We start from the raw sequence: 16,356 nt of genomic DNA, 5'->3' as shown, positions 1-16,356 counted from the left end.
AGCAATAATTGGACAATAAACTTATACCAAAAGCTACTTCAACTGCTAAGATTACATGTTTCCTCAATAACACTTTTGGCAAATGCTTATAGTGATAAATATGATGATGGATTGCAGGAAATAATAAGTCGAAGAATGTTGGACCCGAAACCAAAGGAAAATACTCGCATTAGAGGTTGAGATAAAGAAGTGGTTCAGGCGGCCCAATACTGCGGTAAAACTAACTGATCAAGAAGTTGAAGATTTTCCAGAGATGAATGAAAGGAATCTAAAAGTATTTTTTTCGGCACCTACCAGATCGGGACCTACCATTTGCTACTTAGCCGAGCTGATTGAAGACAGTATCATTAAATATATAATAAATATCAATTTGGAGTAAATCAGGATCAAACCTAATATCATTAAAGCTTTACATAATTAGGTCAAGACACATAAATAATGAAACCTACAAATGTTATGTCCAATACCCAATACCAACCTAATTCAATTAGGTACGGACGTATTTTGCGCCATGCTTGTGACTGTGCCAACAAATTAAGAACTGTAGACTGTAGAGTTCTGTTCTCACATTGGAGCAATCATTTATTATCTTATTAGCAATGCTAATCAATCAAAAATTATTAGACCAGCAAAAGTGCTTTCAGACTTGTTTATTATGTCAGATACTGATCCTGTAATAAAAGAAGATAGTGATAAAGACTCAAATTAGTATTTTAATGTAAATTAGAACATAATTATGTTGTAATTTTGTAATTTTATATTTCATTATTATTAAAAAAAAATAAAAAAAAAGGTTCAATATATGAAATTAATATATATATATATATATATATATATATATATATATATATATATATATATATATATATATATATATATATATATATATATATATATATATCTAATAATTATTATGGGCAATCCTCTAAGCCCATTACTATCAGATATATTTATGAACCAACTTGAAACAACAATTTCTAAACACCCCTTATTTAAACAGTTCTTATATTGGTGGAGATACGTGGATGACATACTAGTCTGCTTTACAGGAACTAACAGACAACTTGACCAATATTTCTATCATACATTAATTCACTTCATAGTAATATTGAGTTCACAATAGAAACAGAACAGAATAATTCCATAAACTTTCTAGATGTAACGATTACCAGACTACACAAAAAACATGAGTTCTCCGTATATCATAAACCTACCCATACTGACACAACTATACACAATTCATCATTCCATCCTACACAACACAAATTAGCAGCCTACCATAGCATGATACATAGACTGACAGAAATTCCTATGACAAAAAATAACTTCGAGACGGAACTAAATATCATTAGACAAATAGCAGTAAACAATGGCTATAACGAACAATCAGTTAACAACATTTTAAACCAAAAACTCCATAAGAAAGCCTTGAAATTAGTGTATCCACCACCACAGAAAGAACCCAGTACCTTCTGCTCTCTCACATATACTGGCAAAATAACAACAAAAATAGCCAGATACATAAAAAAGAAAGGAATAACACCAGCTTTTAGAACTAACAACAACTTAAGCAAACATATTAAAAACAATAAAAGCCGAAAGAGAAAGCAACTACAGAGTGGTGTGTACAAACTAACTTGTGGTGACTGTCCGAAAACTTACATCGGTCAAACTGGCAGAACTTTTGACAAACGGATAGCAGAACACAAAAGGGCTTTCAACAATAGAAAAACAGACACTTCTACATACGCACTTCACCTTCTAGATCATAATCATTCTTTCAATGAAGAGTTTCAAATTCTACATATTCAAAATAAAGGCCTTAAGCTATCACTTTTAGAATCAATGGAAATTAATAAATTGAAAAATACAGATATAATTCTGAATGACCAACTCGAGACAAACAGCTCCCCACTCCTCAACCTCTTCAGTTAAAGACTTAAAAAGGCAAACACATTGTAAAATATATCACTTGAGAAAGGCACTTTGCCGAAACAGCTGTAGTAATAACATAGTTGTAATAAATTTTGTGGAAGTATAGAAAAACAAACGTTTTTCAGTTTAATCCATAAATTATAATATTTAAATGATAATCACAACTCGAATAAAGGGGGGAGCAAAAATCGTTATTTGTCACGTATTAATTTAATTAATGCCTGACAAATATATAAAAAAGAGAGTTTGTTGTATTTTGAGCATGTTTTGGTCTGAAAATGGTAAACCTGATCATATCATTAGAAATAACAAACAAAATATCAAAAATTGTTTTTTATTGACATGCAGTTTATGCGCTAAAAATGTAGGGAGGAGGAGACATCAAAACAGTTTTTTATTTTTAGAATTGTAGGGAAATTCCGGAGAGGAATGGCAAATCTAACCGCGTCATTCTAAAGAACGAAAAAAATTTATGAATATATAATTATTTCCAAGTTTGCCAAAAATTACTTATATACCTAATCTAATTTTTTTTGAAAAATTAAAAAATTTTTTTTTTGAAAAATTAAAATTTTTTTTGAAAAATAAAAAAAATTTTTGGGCTAAATTTGAATCCAAAAAATCTGAAAAATCAAGATGCTTTTGGGCATAACAATATATGAAGAGGTAACTCTAAAAACGTTGCAACTGACAATTTTTCATTAAGTGATGTTTTAATGTAAAATGGTTGTTTACTGCATAACTAACCATTTTACTTGATGGTCTCTGGGGGTACAGAGCTAAAAGTATAAATATACGACGGAGATGCAAGGCGGATAACATTAATAACTGGGTAAGAAACAGAAGAATAGAAAGGAATGACTACATAAGCCGAATGACAACAAACAGAGTAGAGTCAGGACAGCGAGAGACGGTTCCCCAATAGGAAGACGATCAGTGGAAGACCACGAAAACGATGGAACGACAACTTACTAGAGGCGCTTTGAAAAAACAGACACAGTCATGTCTATACAAAAATTAGAAGAAGGTTTTTATTCTTTATGCCTGTCTTCTGAGGAAAATTACTTCGGAATTTATCAATATTTTATTATGTTACTATAATGTAGTTCTACTTTTGCATCATTCAAATCAACGCATCTCTTGCTTCCAACATCTCTTGCTGATTGAATTATTACTCTAACATCTTCATTGATCGTTGATAAATTATTTATGTAAACTATTTAAAATTAACTATTTCCTATGAGAACTATGGGAAAGATTTAAATTCTCACACCATGTATACCAACATTAGGTACATATTTTACCTTCTAACTTGAAAACACATCAAGGAAATACTCTCTACACACTTAAAACCGTCATCAGGCCAATTTTCGAATACAGAGCATGTCTGTATGCGTCATTAAACACTCGCCATAAAAATTACATAAAAAATGTACTACGTACGATAGGCAGCTATAACACCAGAGGTAAAGAGACCCTCAAAACCTTTTGTCATCGTCTAGGTCACACACTCACCAGGTGTTGCAAAAATAAAGTCAAGCAACTCTTAATTTGACTACGACATGTGACATGAATACTACGACGACCTATAAGAAATTCCCTTAAGATATCGCAGGTAATATAAGCTGCAAGCCAAAAACTCTGATCAAGAACCGTTCCTATGTATGCTGGTTCGCTTGCGGTTGGTTCACCTAACATCGATCTATTAGCTTCTTAGCTAATCCACATTTAAGCCCCTGCTCCTATGGCAGTTTTGCTACTCCCTCTACAACTATTCTTGTTCGTTCCCGTGCAACGCTCCCACAAAAAGGGAGCACAGATCACCATGAATTTTAACAAAATGAGAAAAGTGCTCTGCACACGAGATCTAAAGTTACAGCTAAGAGTAAGGTTGGCACTAGGTGCTTTCTTGACTTTGTTTTGCGGAATGAAAGCTTGGACTTTGAATGCGGCATCAATGAAAAAACTGGAGTCATTCGAGTTGTGGGTGTATAGAAGAATTATGAAAATATCAAGGACATAACACGCCACAAAGAGGTTCTGAGAAAGGTGAATAAAGAAATGGAAGTCTTAGATACAATTAAAACCAGAAAATTGAAAAATCTCGGACATATTATACGTGGAGAGAGATACAACTTGCTCCAACTCATTATGCAGGGAAAGATTCAAGGAAAAAGAAGCGTAGGAGGGGGACGCAGAATATCGTGTCTGCGCAATCTGAGAAAATGGTACGGATGTACATCAAATGAACTTTTCAGAGCAGCCGTCTCCAAAGTCCAAATAGCTATGATGATTGTTGACCTCCGTCGCTGAGATGGCACTTGAAGAAGAAGATCAGCTTGAAGAGGCGAAAGACTCAACGATGTTTTGTGACATGTAGGTACTCACTCATTTATTTCCCTTTTAATTATTGATGGCGGTTGTTGATAAAACACCGAGTTTCGGTTATACCGGTGTTTATTTACGGTTTAACCTGGCGGTTATAACCGGTCAAAAAACGGTTATTCTAAAAACCGGTTTTCGGTTTTTTTAATGATTAGCCAATACCCAATTGGTTACAATGTTACATTTATATTGCACTTTAGTTTGCGTTACTATTATTTATTACTATTATTATTTATTTATTGATACTGTCAAAAAAACATATAGATACCAAGATAATCAATCGATATATAAATTGCGTTGCGATCGTACTCAATTGGGATCGAAATACAAATCAGTGTTGTCAAATCGGTTTCTGCTTCGATCAGCTCAAAATGTATCCATTGCCCGCGCTGAAGCGAAAAATTTTCGAATTTTTCTATGAAGTCGTTATCTTTCCAAGAGGTAGTAACTTATCCGATTTTTAACCATATATTATTTTAAAAAGAAAAACCTTTTATAACCGGGACAAAAAACAACCGGAAAAACCGATTATTGCGGAGTAACAAAACCAGCTTTAGGTTATAACCGGCAGGTTTTTTCCATCGCTACTTCTAACTTACCGTTATTGTTGGTGTTTTCGTACGATTTTAAAAGATACTGTCGGTCAATTTTGCCGTTCACTAATAAAGGAATTTTTTCCACCAGTATAACTTGTGGAACCATGTACGACGCTAATTTTTCTTTAAGCATGAGCTCGATTTGGTGTTCACTTATCGGACTCTCAGTTGTGATGAAAGCAAGAAGAGCTTGGTTCATTTCTCCTGGTTTGTAACATAGCACCACACCTTTTTCAACCTAAAATTCCAAATGAAAAAATAAATATGTAAAATTCAACTCTACGAAGCTTGAAGGAAATAGAATAAACATTAAACATTATTAAAAATGAAATATAAATGCTGCTTGCTGAACATTTTATATATAGGAAATCCTAGAGAAGGGCAGTTCTCGCCAGTGGCGCACAACCCCCTACATGAAACATTTTTTACTTCTTTTATGGCCTTTCGGAAATGCACCCATTTAGCCAGCAACATTTTTTAAAATTAACGCCTAACCAAACCTACCATACACCAAGACCATTACAAATCCAATCGAACAGTCAAGAGCAGGGAAGCGAAAAAAACTTTTCGCGCCCAGGTCCTTCAGGGTGACTAACCACAGACTAAGTAGGGATAACGGGTATTATTACCAGGGAGATAAGTCAAAGGTAGCAAAGCTAGACCTAATCTAAAGTTTCAATTTACACGACTTAACATATTATAGAAGAATCCTAAAAATCGACGGTTGGTTTAAAGCTAGTAAGTTCATCAGATTATATGGGGGATAAATGTTTCCTTCCAATAGCTGCATATTCAATAGATTTCTTTGTGTCACATATTTGTCACATACATGCAACATTACTGTACGAAATGCTAGTACAATGTGAGATTATAAATAATATAATCTCATAGGGTATAATGTGGACTGTAGTTAATAAGGACTGCTAGGCTCAAGTTGGAATATATAAGGTTTTATACAGACAATATTCATGTGTAGATAAAAAGTCTTACCAAACTGTGAAATCTCGTCCCAAGCACTAAAGTCGGTCACACACACGTTGGCTGTTCCCGTTCCACGTGCCTCGTGCTTTGACTGCTGCGAAAAAGAAAGTACCGTCAAGAGATTAGCGGTACCCAAGTTGACCCTTCGAAAGGTCGTAGAGAAAAGATATTGCACCCTCACGTGTGGCGAGAGGTACGAGAGAGAAGCTCACCCTTCGACGGGTGTAGGAGAAGAGAATTTTTCTCAATCGCCAATTGTCTATTGGAAGGGGTGGAATTAAGTGGGAATCAACTAGGTGGTTATGAACAGGACAGGGCTGGCCTGGTATTTATTTAAATTAAGGGTTTTATTACAGATTTCACACAGTAAAAAATATAATATTTTTACATGTGAAAATTGAACATACTCCCGGGGGGGGGGGGGGGTGAAGGGAGAAAATAGTTACACCACTGAGTCATGGCATCAATGATTATACTTAGAAATTAATAAAAACTAATAGAAACTTTAGAATTAGAACTTAATAAACTAGGAATAAAAATACAGCAATAAAAATTGAACACATTGCTGTACAAACTAGATAACTACGAAATGATTAAAATCTAGACAGACTAAAGTCTAGAGAAACTAAGAGGACATTATTATAAAAACGAGATAACTAAGATATACTTAAAATTTACGAAACTAAAATGTAAATAAACTAAGAGAGACTTATATATTATAAAACCAATATAACTAAGAGATACTAAGAGATAAATTAAGAAAACTAAAACCTAAATAAGATGAGCATTTGGCAAGAAGCGCCTGAGCGCTTAAAGATGAGCATTGGCCAAAGGGTGACCTGGCTACTCTCTATGGACCTAATATACATGATGTGCTTGCAGATATATCCGAATAGCATATATATCATGATAAGCATCAAATAAACAACTTAGTGTAACTTTAGTAATTGATTGAAATGTATTTAAGAATGATTTCCAAACACAGTTAATTGGATCATCCAGAATTTTACTGTCCCAATCTAAGGACAATGACCAGAGACGTAAGAAAACTTTAGAGTTTTCTATAACGGTTGGCAGTGATCCTAAGGGAGCATACACATGTGAAACATATGCCAATATGTTTCTTTTGGTTAAGGGAGACACGCGTCTTCATAAACAGGATGCTTAAAAGAGAAATTGTCGTGATCAGGTGGCCATTTAATATCTAGGACATTAGTGAAATCATTAACTAATTTAAGATTGTTTCTTGAAGTGAAGGCCATATTACATCCTTCTAAAAGGACATGAGCATAAAAGTGTTTTGAATAGAGTTGCAAACGATGAATATTCAGAAGCGAGCATTGTTAAGAATAGGGTATGTGCAACTCATCTAATTCGTTGACGCGTAACAAAATATTGTCAATATTAGTAGATTTTTTGAGAATATAAGACGCCACTGGGTGCATGATTTTATTAATAAAAGTTTAAACCTGAGGGGCACTAAACAACGGTGAAGAGCACGTTACATTGACGTTAACCATACTAGGAAATGGCAAGGCAGGCTGAGCCACCATGTCAGGAATATTATTGGATACTGCAGAGGCTCTTGTTGACTGGCCTACTATGTTTGGTAGGGCTACAGTAACAGAAGAAGAAACAGATTGGACTGAAGTCAATGAATTAGATTAAGAGATGGTGTGAGTAAGACCATTTTGTCTTGAGGGACCTGTGATCGTAACTGTGGCAATACGAGGCTGTGAGAGAAGTATTTGATTTTGTGTATAAGTGAAGGTCATATTTGAAGGTTAAATATGTTTCAAAATATCGGCATGTATACCACCAATTTCACAAGGATTTGAAATTATTTTATTCAAATTTGAGAAAGTTGGAGTAACTATATTTTCAACTTGAATAGGGGGCACCTGAGGTACATTTAGAGCATTTGAAGTTTCAGGTTGAGAAGTAGTTTTAATTTGTATATGAGTAGGGGATGGTCCATTTGCCAATCCCGCTGTTAATATATCGCAAGAAGGCAGTACTGGGGTTACATTTGTAGTAACTACGGATAGAGACAAATTGACAATTTTCAGAATTGGAGCAGAGACAACACATTTTGTGTAGGCGGAGCTTTATTTAAAATCAAAGCAATGGGCCCTTGCACTACTTGTGGCGGAGGGATGCTAAGAAGAGAGGGGCGATGAAGATATTGCAGTTTCAGTAATATCAATTTCTTCTGGAATAGTTTCAAGAATAACTACTTTTGCCGGTAGCATCTTCTTTAAGAGAGACTTGCCGGTTGCATATTGGGCATTAATGTTTTTGTAAGTTATTTCCGAAGTTGACTTCTTAGAATCTTGTTTCTGAAGTTGAACAATTGCAGAAATAAACGAAGTACTTACAGTTATTTCTTTCGTTTGTTTAAAACGATTGAGGAATGGTTCATTATTAACAAGTGTATTTTTAGCTTCTTCTTGTTCCTTTATATTCAAAGCTTCTAATTGTTCTTTTAAGCAACATACAGCGTTTACCCCATGTTTTTCCCATTTACCTTCTTTTTCTTCCTGTTCGACAAGATTTTCGTTGTCGCACAAGTTTTCCAAATTTTCTGAGTACCATTTAAAAGCATCTCTAATTTGAGCGATATAATCTTTGAGCATAAATTTAGGGAGTTTCCGTGCATTCAAGCTTAAACTAATGTTCGCAATTCTTATGATATTTGTTTTCGCAACATGCACGTTACGAGTATATTTTGCAATCTCTTCAATTGAGAACTCGATTTCTGATTAGAATATATTATGGTTAGAGTATCAAAAGAGTCATAAAACGGAGAAAAGGGAGAAAGAAGAATAAGAGCATATATAAGTGAATAAGTGTAATAAAGTTATTAAGTTTCTTTTTTCTATGCCATTAAAATAATGACAATATTGGTTAAGAATTCTTGGTAAAAGTTTGGACATCTATTTATTATTCAAAATTTATCTGGAGCAATGGTAAACAAAATTATGTAAAAAGACTAAGTTTTCACTCTAATGGCATATAAAACAACATAATGCTATTCTACATCCCACCAGAATGAAAACAATGGTTACACCTCCGAGGCCTCTACAATTTGCAAGCCATACGGATGCTGAGACTAAGGAAGATGAGGGAATTCTACAATTTACAATTCACGTCCCATCTGCTCAGCGCGGTAAAGTTCCAACGAGAATGGTTCCCTTCATACTCTAATCAGAGTAAATGTAAATCAAAAATGAATAAGCATTTTCAATTTCGTTGCAAAACGAAAATACAGCCGAACCATATTCCAGTCCAATCAGAGAGTGCAGCAAGCACCTCTACCGGTTTCGAAACTTATTGGTCTCTCATAATTATGTAAATTAGGTGCCGTGCTTCAACAAAAGGCTTAGAAATCTCTACGTCACAGCTATGACCATAGGGATTACGCGCAAATGCAAAGAGGTAAGAAAATAACAAATTATTGCCTTGTAGTATGGTATAACTAGACCCAAACCCAGACGTCCAAAGTGAAAGTTATCCTCCAACACCAAATTGTTCTATATGGTCCACATAATGTTCAGAAAAAAGTCACACCATTTTGAGCGTCGGGTTTGGGGGGGGAGAGGGGGGAGAAATCGGTAAATTAGTAGTTTTTATTACGTTTTTCGTCAATATTTTCAAAACTATACTTTAGCGTAAACAATGTTCTATAGAAAATTGTTCTACATGGAATTTAAAACAAAAAAGATCCTATACATAATTGTTATAAAATCAACGGTTCCAGAGTTACGGAGGGTGAAAAGTGGAGGTTTTCTATACTTTTTATATTCTTTGGGCAATTTATAGACATTTTCTCTAACAGGATTGGGTTCTGTAAATAAAATTTGCTATTTCAGTGGCCGATGGTATGTTAGTGATAAGCCCTTAAAGAGATGTCAACCTCACCACCCAAAATTGCCCAAATAATATAAAAAGTATCGAAAACCTTCACTTTTCACCCTCCGTAACTCTGGAACCGTTGATTTTATAACAATTATGTGTAGAACCTTTTTTGTTTTAAATTTTATGTAGAATATTTTTGTATAGAACATTGTTTACGCTTAAGCATAATTTTAGAAATATTGACGAAAAACGTAAAAAAAGGACTAATTTACCGACTTCTCCCCCATCTCCCCCCCAAACCGGACGCTCAAAATGGTGTAACTTTTTACTAAACAATATGTGGACCATATAGAACAATTTGGTGTTGGAGGAAAACTTTTACTTTGGATGTCTGGGTTAGGCCTTTTTTGGACCAAAATTATACTATACTACCTCCGTAACTTTGGAACCGTTCATTTTAGGAGGATTATGCATGGAGCCTTTCTTATTTCAAATTTAATGTAGAACATTTTTGTATAGAAGGTTGTTCATGCTAAACCGCATATTTTTAGAAATATTGACGAAAAACCTAGAAAACTACGAATTTACCGATTTCTCCCCCCTCTCCCCCCAAACCCGACGCTTAAAATGGTGTGATTTTTTTCTGAAGATTATGCGGACCATATAGAACAATTTGGTGTTGGAGAATAACTTTCACTTTGGATGTCTGGGTTATGCCATTATTTGGATCAATTTTATCATACTATTGGCTACGTTAAGCGGCTCACAAACGATACCTACAGGCTACCATTTATCGTCAAACTTGGTGTGCAACCGAAACAGTGTTAGCAACACTGTAGAGTGGAATTCTTGTGCCAGGGCCGCAAAATTACAGTACATTAAAAAAATTATACTAGATGAGAAAAATAATCTTCAAAAATTCAATTTTATTGCAATAAAGAATGCTTAATCGTTCCTCATTGTTTTTATAAAACTGTTACATTGAAAGTTCAATTTATAAAATTAATACATTATAAAAAAATTCACTCATTAAAATTTAATAAATTTTTTCTATTCTCATACTATAATATATCAATTATGATGTCACTACCTGTATCATAATGAACTTCATTATGATACAGATTTTCATTAAGATACAAATTTTTAACCAATAGAATCGCGATATATGGCATTCGCGATAAAGGTGGTACACGCGCAGTGACCAATGGCGAGTCAAATACATACGCTTTGACAGTTCTCAATATGTAAACAAACCGTCAAACTGACAAACTACTGAATTTATTTGTGTTACAAAATTGATAAATTTGAATATATATTTTGTTGTGAATGATCATAGAAAAAATAGTGTATACAACTTGCATTTAATTATCATTATGAAGCTCGTACTCTATACGAAACTCGCCGCATACGGCTCGTTTCGTAACCCTCATACACACTTCATAATGACCATCATTAAATGCTCGTTGCATAATATACTATTATTACCACATCGGAAAAGTGTATGGTTATTTTTAAAAGGAGACCTAATTACTTCTCTAATAGATTTGAGTAAATAATAATCGATTTTTAGTGTTTAGTATTATTTAATATACAACAAAATTTGTTGAAATGTGAAAATAACGAGAGTGTCCTTCAGAAATGTCAAAAATATCGGGAAATACAATTAAAAGAAAAATAACTCATCACAAAATATTGTCGTAATAAGGTTTACCCTGGTTTAGTAAGGCTCTACATCTGTCCTTCATAGGCAAAATGAGATTGTCGATACCCTTTTGATGTATTACGTTTGCCCATTCTTTTCTCAGACGTTCTCGGAAACGAAACGGCGTGTATAATGTTACCCATATGTGGAGTAATTTTTCGTTGAAGCATATCCCAGATATGCTCGATGGGATTCAGGTCTGGGCTTGTGATGGCTAAGACAACACATCAATACCTTCGTTGGTAAGCCAGTATACGATTTACCAATAAATGGGAAATACGGTAGGTAGGTATACAAAAGATAAGACAATTTTACCGGAAGATGGCCGTGAATATTCCATACAATTGGAGATTACTTGTTATACCTGACTTTTAAAAATAGAAATTCGGACCGTAGTAATTTTTAAATATTGCTAACCAGATGCTAGAAATGCTACGAGACAGTACGAGATAGAAATATTATTTCAAGGAAATATTCAGATCTAACTTGAGCGAAAATACGGATAATTTTGAAGTCAAAGGATAATTAAAGATATAATATATTATAACGTACATAAAATGTATATACTATATAAAGAGAGGAGGGAGATTTTAATTACCAAATAAGTATAATTTCACTAGTACAATAGTAATATAAAGATTTATGTTTTTGTTATTTGGAGCAAGAGATTACAATTATTGTGCAATTTTACTATAATTGAGAGTTTGAAAGTTTGCCCTTGCCAAGATGAGGTGTGGTGTGGTGTGGTGTGGTGTGGTGTGGTGTGGTGTGGTGTGGTGTGGTGTGGTGTGGTGTGGTGTGGTGTGGTGTGGTGTGGTGTGGTGTGTGTGTGTGTGTGTGTGTGCGTGTGCGTGTGTGTGTGTGTGTGTGCGTGTGTGTGTGTGAGAGAGAGAGTTATGTCGATAGTGATCATATTATACTGGGTTGGGCTAAAGAATGGAACCAAGCAAATATCTTTGAAACGAAAAGAACAATCTTTTTGAAACTTTGCATGCAATTACAGTGACGCAAAACGCATCTGTTGCTATACTTTTTGTTACTAGTTCACTTCCGGTTTCACCGGAAATACCCTTAACTTATTTATTTTAAATGGGACACCCTGTATATTTTTGCAGATTTTGAAAGAACTTATTATTTTTAATTCATACATACCAAATTTGGAAGAAAAAAATAGTTGAAAAGTGTCTGTAGATAATTTTTTGTATTAAAAACAAACGAGTACTACCATCCATACTATAGACTAAAACTATTGTGGTATTTATTTGAATTTAGCATAGTAGGTAACTGTTACTGAACTAATTGACAGAAATAAGTTTTATTCAAAATGGTTCATTTAAGTGAAAGAGATCGCATTGAAATATTAATGATAATCGGTCATGGTGATCGTGTTAGAACTCATGACGAGGTGTGTAATATTTTTAATGAATTGCATCCTGAAAGAAATCTTATATCACGTTCAACGGTTACTAAAACATTGAAACGTTTTAATGCAGCTGGAATAGTCAAAAATTTGCCAAAAACTGGAAGAGCACGAACTGCAACGAACGAAGTTATTAAACAAAATATTGCAATTGATTTAGAGGAATCACCTCAAACTTCCACAACAAATTTGGCACTAAACCATGGAATAAGTCAACGTTCTGTAAGGAGAATATTGAAAATGGAAAAATATCATCCGTATAAGATACAATTGGTTCAAGAATTGTCAGATGATGATTTTGACTGACGGCTAGAGTTTTGCAAACGAATGATTGACATTTGTAACAATGACGAACATTTTGCAAGTAATGTAGTGTTTTCCAATGAGGCAACTATTTGCTTAAATGGAACCGTTAACCGCCATAACTGTAGGTATTGGTCGAATGAGAATCCTCGTTGGATTATTGAAGCACATACCCAACATCCACAAAAGTTAAATGTTTGGATGGGAATTGTTCAAAATAGACTAATAGGCCCTTTTTTCATAGACGGAAATTTGAATGGTGACAAGTATTTAAATTTACTAAATAACCAAATTATTCCTGCACTTCAACAGAATGGCCAGTTACCACAAAATTTTTGGTTTCAACAAGATGGAGCGCCTCCCCACTATGATCGACGGGTTAGGGATTTTTTGGATATGAATTTTCCAAATTAATGGATTGGACGTAGAGGATTCCTAGAGTGGCCAAATCGTTCTCCCGACCTCAACCCGTTAGAATTTTTTCTTTGAGGTTATCTAAAATCACGGGTTTACGTTAATAGACCAACATGCTTGCAGGATTTGAGACAGAGAATAATTGATGAATGTGATCTAATACGAAGAGAAATTCTGGAAAGAGTGACTCAAGAATTTATTTATAGGCTTGCACGTTTTCAAGAGGTGAATGGCGGGCATTTTCAACATTTGAAATGATTTTTGTTTATTTTTATTATCATTGGTCTAACGTAAATAAATTAACCTATTTTTTAACTGTGAAGAGATTTATTTCTTGTTTTAATAGTTTTTCTTCCAAACTTGGTATTTATGAATTACAAATAAAAAGTTCTTTTAAAATCTGCAAAAATATACAGGGTGTCCCATTTAAAGTAAATAAGTTAAGGGTATTTCCGGTGAAACCGGAAGTGAACTAGTAACAAAAAGTATAGCAACAGATGCGTTTTGCGTCACTGTACTTGCATGCAAAGTTTCAAAAATATTGTTCTTTTCGTTTCAAAGATATTTGCTTGGTTCCATTCTTTAGCCCAACTCTGTATAGATCGCTTGATATAAAGAGATTATATTATATTGTATGCACATATATTTATGGCATAATATGAGATAAGAGATCCGTGTTAAATGAACACAATATACAGCGTGTCCAATTAAGTCGGCATCATATTAGAAACTTTTTTATTCTTAGATTTATGAAAAAAAGTTATTCTTTATAAAAAGTTGTGCATGGTCTAAAACTTAAAATACAACCATAACTTATCAATATTTTTAAGCCGTATACGAGGTATGTCAAAAAATATGAATTTTACTCAAGAGTAAAATAGCTTTATTTTTCACAATATTGAAAATTGTTATAAAGAAAAGTTGTTTGGAATTAAGAACTATATTTTAATATGCAATTTCATCCTTCTAATTGAAAAAAAAATTGAATTTTTTTATGGATAACCAACATTATTTTCAGTTATTAAATTATGATTACTCTTTTATTATTAATTTTACAAAAGAAATGTATACTTTATAAAAAGTTCTTTATGGTTAAAAGCCTTGAATACAACCATCTAATATCAAATTTGATCAATTTTATACGAGGTATGTCAAGATGAATTTCGATCAATAATAGAGTACCTTTATAGTTCAGAATATTTCAATTAGAAGGATGTAATTACATATTGGAACATGATTTTTAGTTCTATACAACTTTACTTAATCACAATTTTCAATATTGTGAAAAATAACGGTATTTTATTTAAGTACTCTTAAGCGAATTCATATTTTTTTTATATACCTCTTATAAAATTGACAAAATTTGATATAACATGGTTGTATTTTAGGTTTTAGACCATGCAGAACATTTTATATAAAATAACTGTTTTTCGTAAAATTAATACTAAAAGAGTTATCATAATTGAAATAACTGAAAATAATGTTGGTTATCATAATCAAAAAACTAATTCAATTTTTTTTTTTAAATTAGAAGGATGAAATTGCATATTAAATAATAGTTCTTAATTCCAAACAACTTTTCATTATAACAATTTTCAATATTGTGAAAAATAAAGCTACTTTACTCTTGAGTACAGTTCATATTTTTTGACATACCTCGTATACAGCTTTAAAAAAAATGATTACTGATGGTTGTATTTTAAGTTTTAGACCATACACAACTTTTTATAAAGAATAACTTTTTTTCATAAAACTAAGAATAAAAAAGTTTCCCATATGATGCCGACTTAATTGGACACGCTGTATATGCTCCAAAGGTATATTATATAGAAGAGAGTGTAAGACAAATTCAGACTTATCTTGGTATGTGGATCAAAGGATACTGTATGAACAATTGCACTACGAGAGTTTGCAGTTTTGCATTTGCCAAAGAGATGAGAGGGATAAATAAAGGTTTATAGAGTTAGTTGGTTCAAATTAACCAAACTAATGAGGGAGATTCGGTTCGAAGATAGACCAAATATATACGATAAAGCTTGTACATAATATATGTGAGATTGTGAATACAATCTCAGGATTGGACTGTATGTATGAGGATTGCTAGGTTCAATTTGGAATATATAAGGTTTTATACAGACAATATTCATGTGTAGATAAAGAGTCGTACCAAACTGTGAAATCTTGTCCCAAGCACTAAAGTCGGTCACACATTGCATTGACTGTTCCCGTTCCACGTGCCTCGTGCTTTGACTGCTGCAAAATCGTGTATGCCGTCACTCGCTGCCCAAAAGAAAGGCTGTACCGTCAAGAGATGCGCGGCACCCGAGTTGACCTTCGAAAGGTCGTAGAGAAAAGAGATTGCACTCTCAGGTGTGGTGAGAGGTACGAGAGAGAAGCTCACCCTTTAGCGGGTGTAGAAAAAGAGAATTTTTCTCAATCGCAAATTGTCCAAATATTGTCTATTGGAAGTGGTGGAATTAAGTGGGGATGAACTAGGTGGTTCTGGACAGGACAGGGTTGGCCTGGTATTTATTTAAATTAAGGGTTTTATTACAGATTTAACAAAGTAAAAAATATAATATTTTTACATATGAAAGACCAGTCAATTCTGTATCAACCATCCATTTTGGTCCAAGGGCGTGGACGTTACGGCCATCCCGATTTGTGGTCTGATTTTCGTTCTCGTCCCCAAAACTCCAAAAAAATTTAGAAAATGTATGTCCAGCCCCTACCTCTTCTGATAGTACTGATCATTACCTTTC

General features: G+C 33.6%; 1 protein-coding gene across 1 annotated transcript in view; it reads right to left on the bottom strand.

Annotated features, from left to right (window-relative positions):
• The window catches only part of LOC114333250 (zwittermicin A synthase ZmaJ), a 230,332-nt gene that overhangs the window by 32,711 nt on the left and 181,265 nt on the right, over positions 1-16,356 (bottom strand). Inside the window, exon 9 of the mRNA XM_028283114.2 lies at positions 4,920-5,154. Within this exon, the coding sequence (XP_028138915.1) occupies positions 4,920-5,154 (235 nt within the window). The remainder of the gene's footprint in view (positions 1-4,919; positions 5,155-16,356) is intronic.

Source organism: Diabrotica virgifera, chromosome 4 (genome assembly GCF_917563875.1).
Source record: "Diabrotica virgifera virgifera chromosome 4, PGI_DIABVI_V3a".
NCBI classification, from domain to species: domain Eukaryota; kingdom Metazoa; phylum Arthropoda; class Insecta; order Coleoptera; family Chrysomelidae; genus Diabrotica; species Diabrotica virgifera.
Note: the sequence above shows the minus strand (reverse complement) of the source record. Positions and strands in the feature narration are given on the sequence as shown.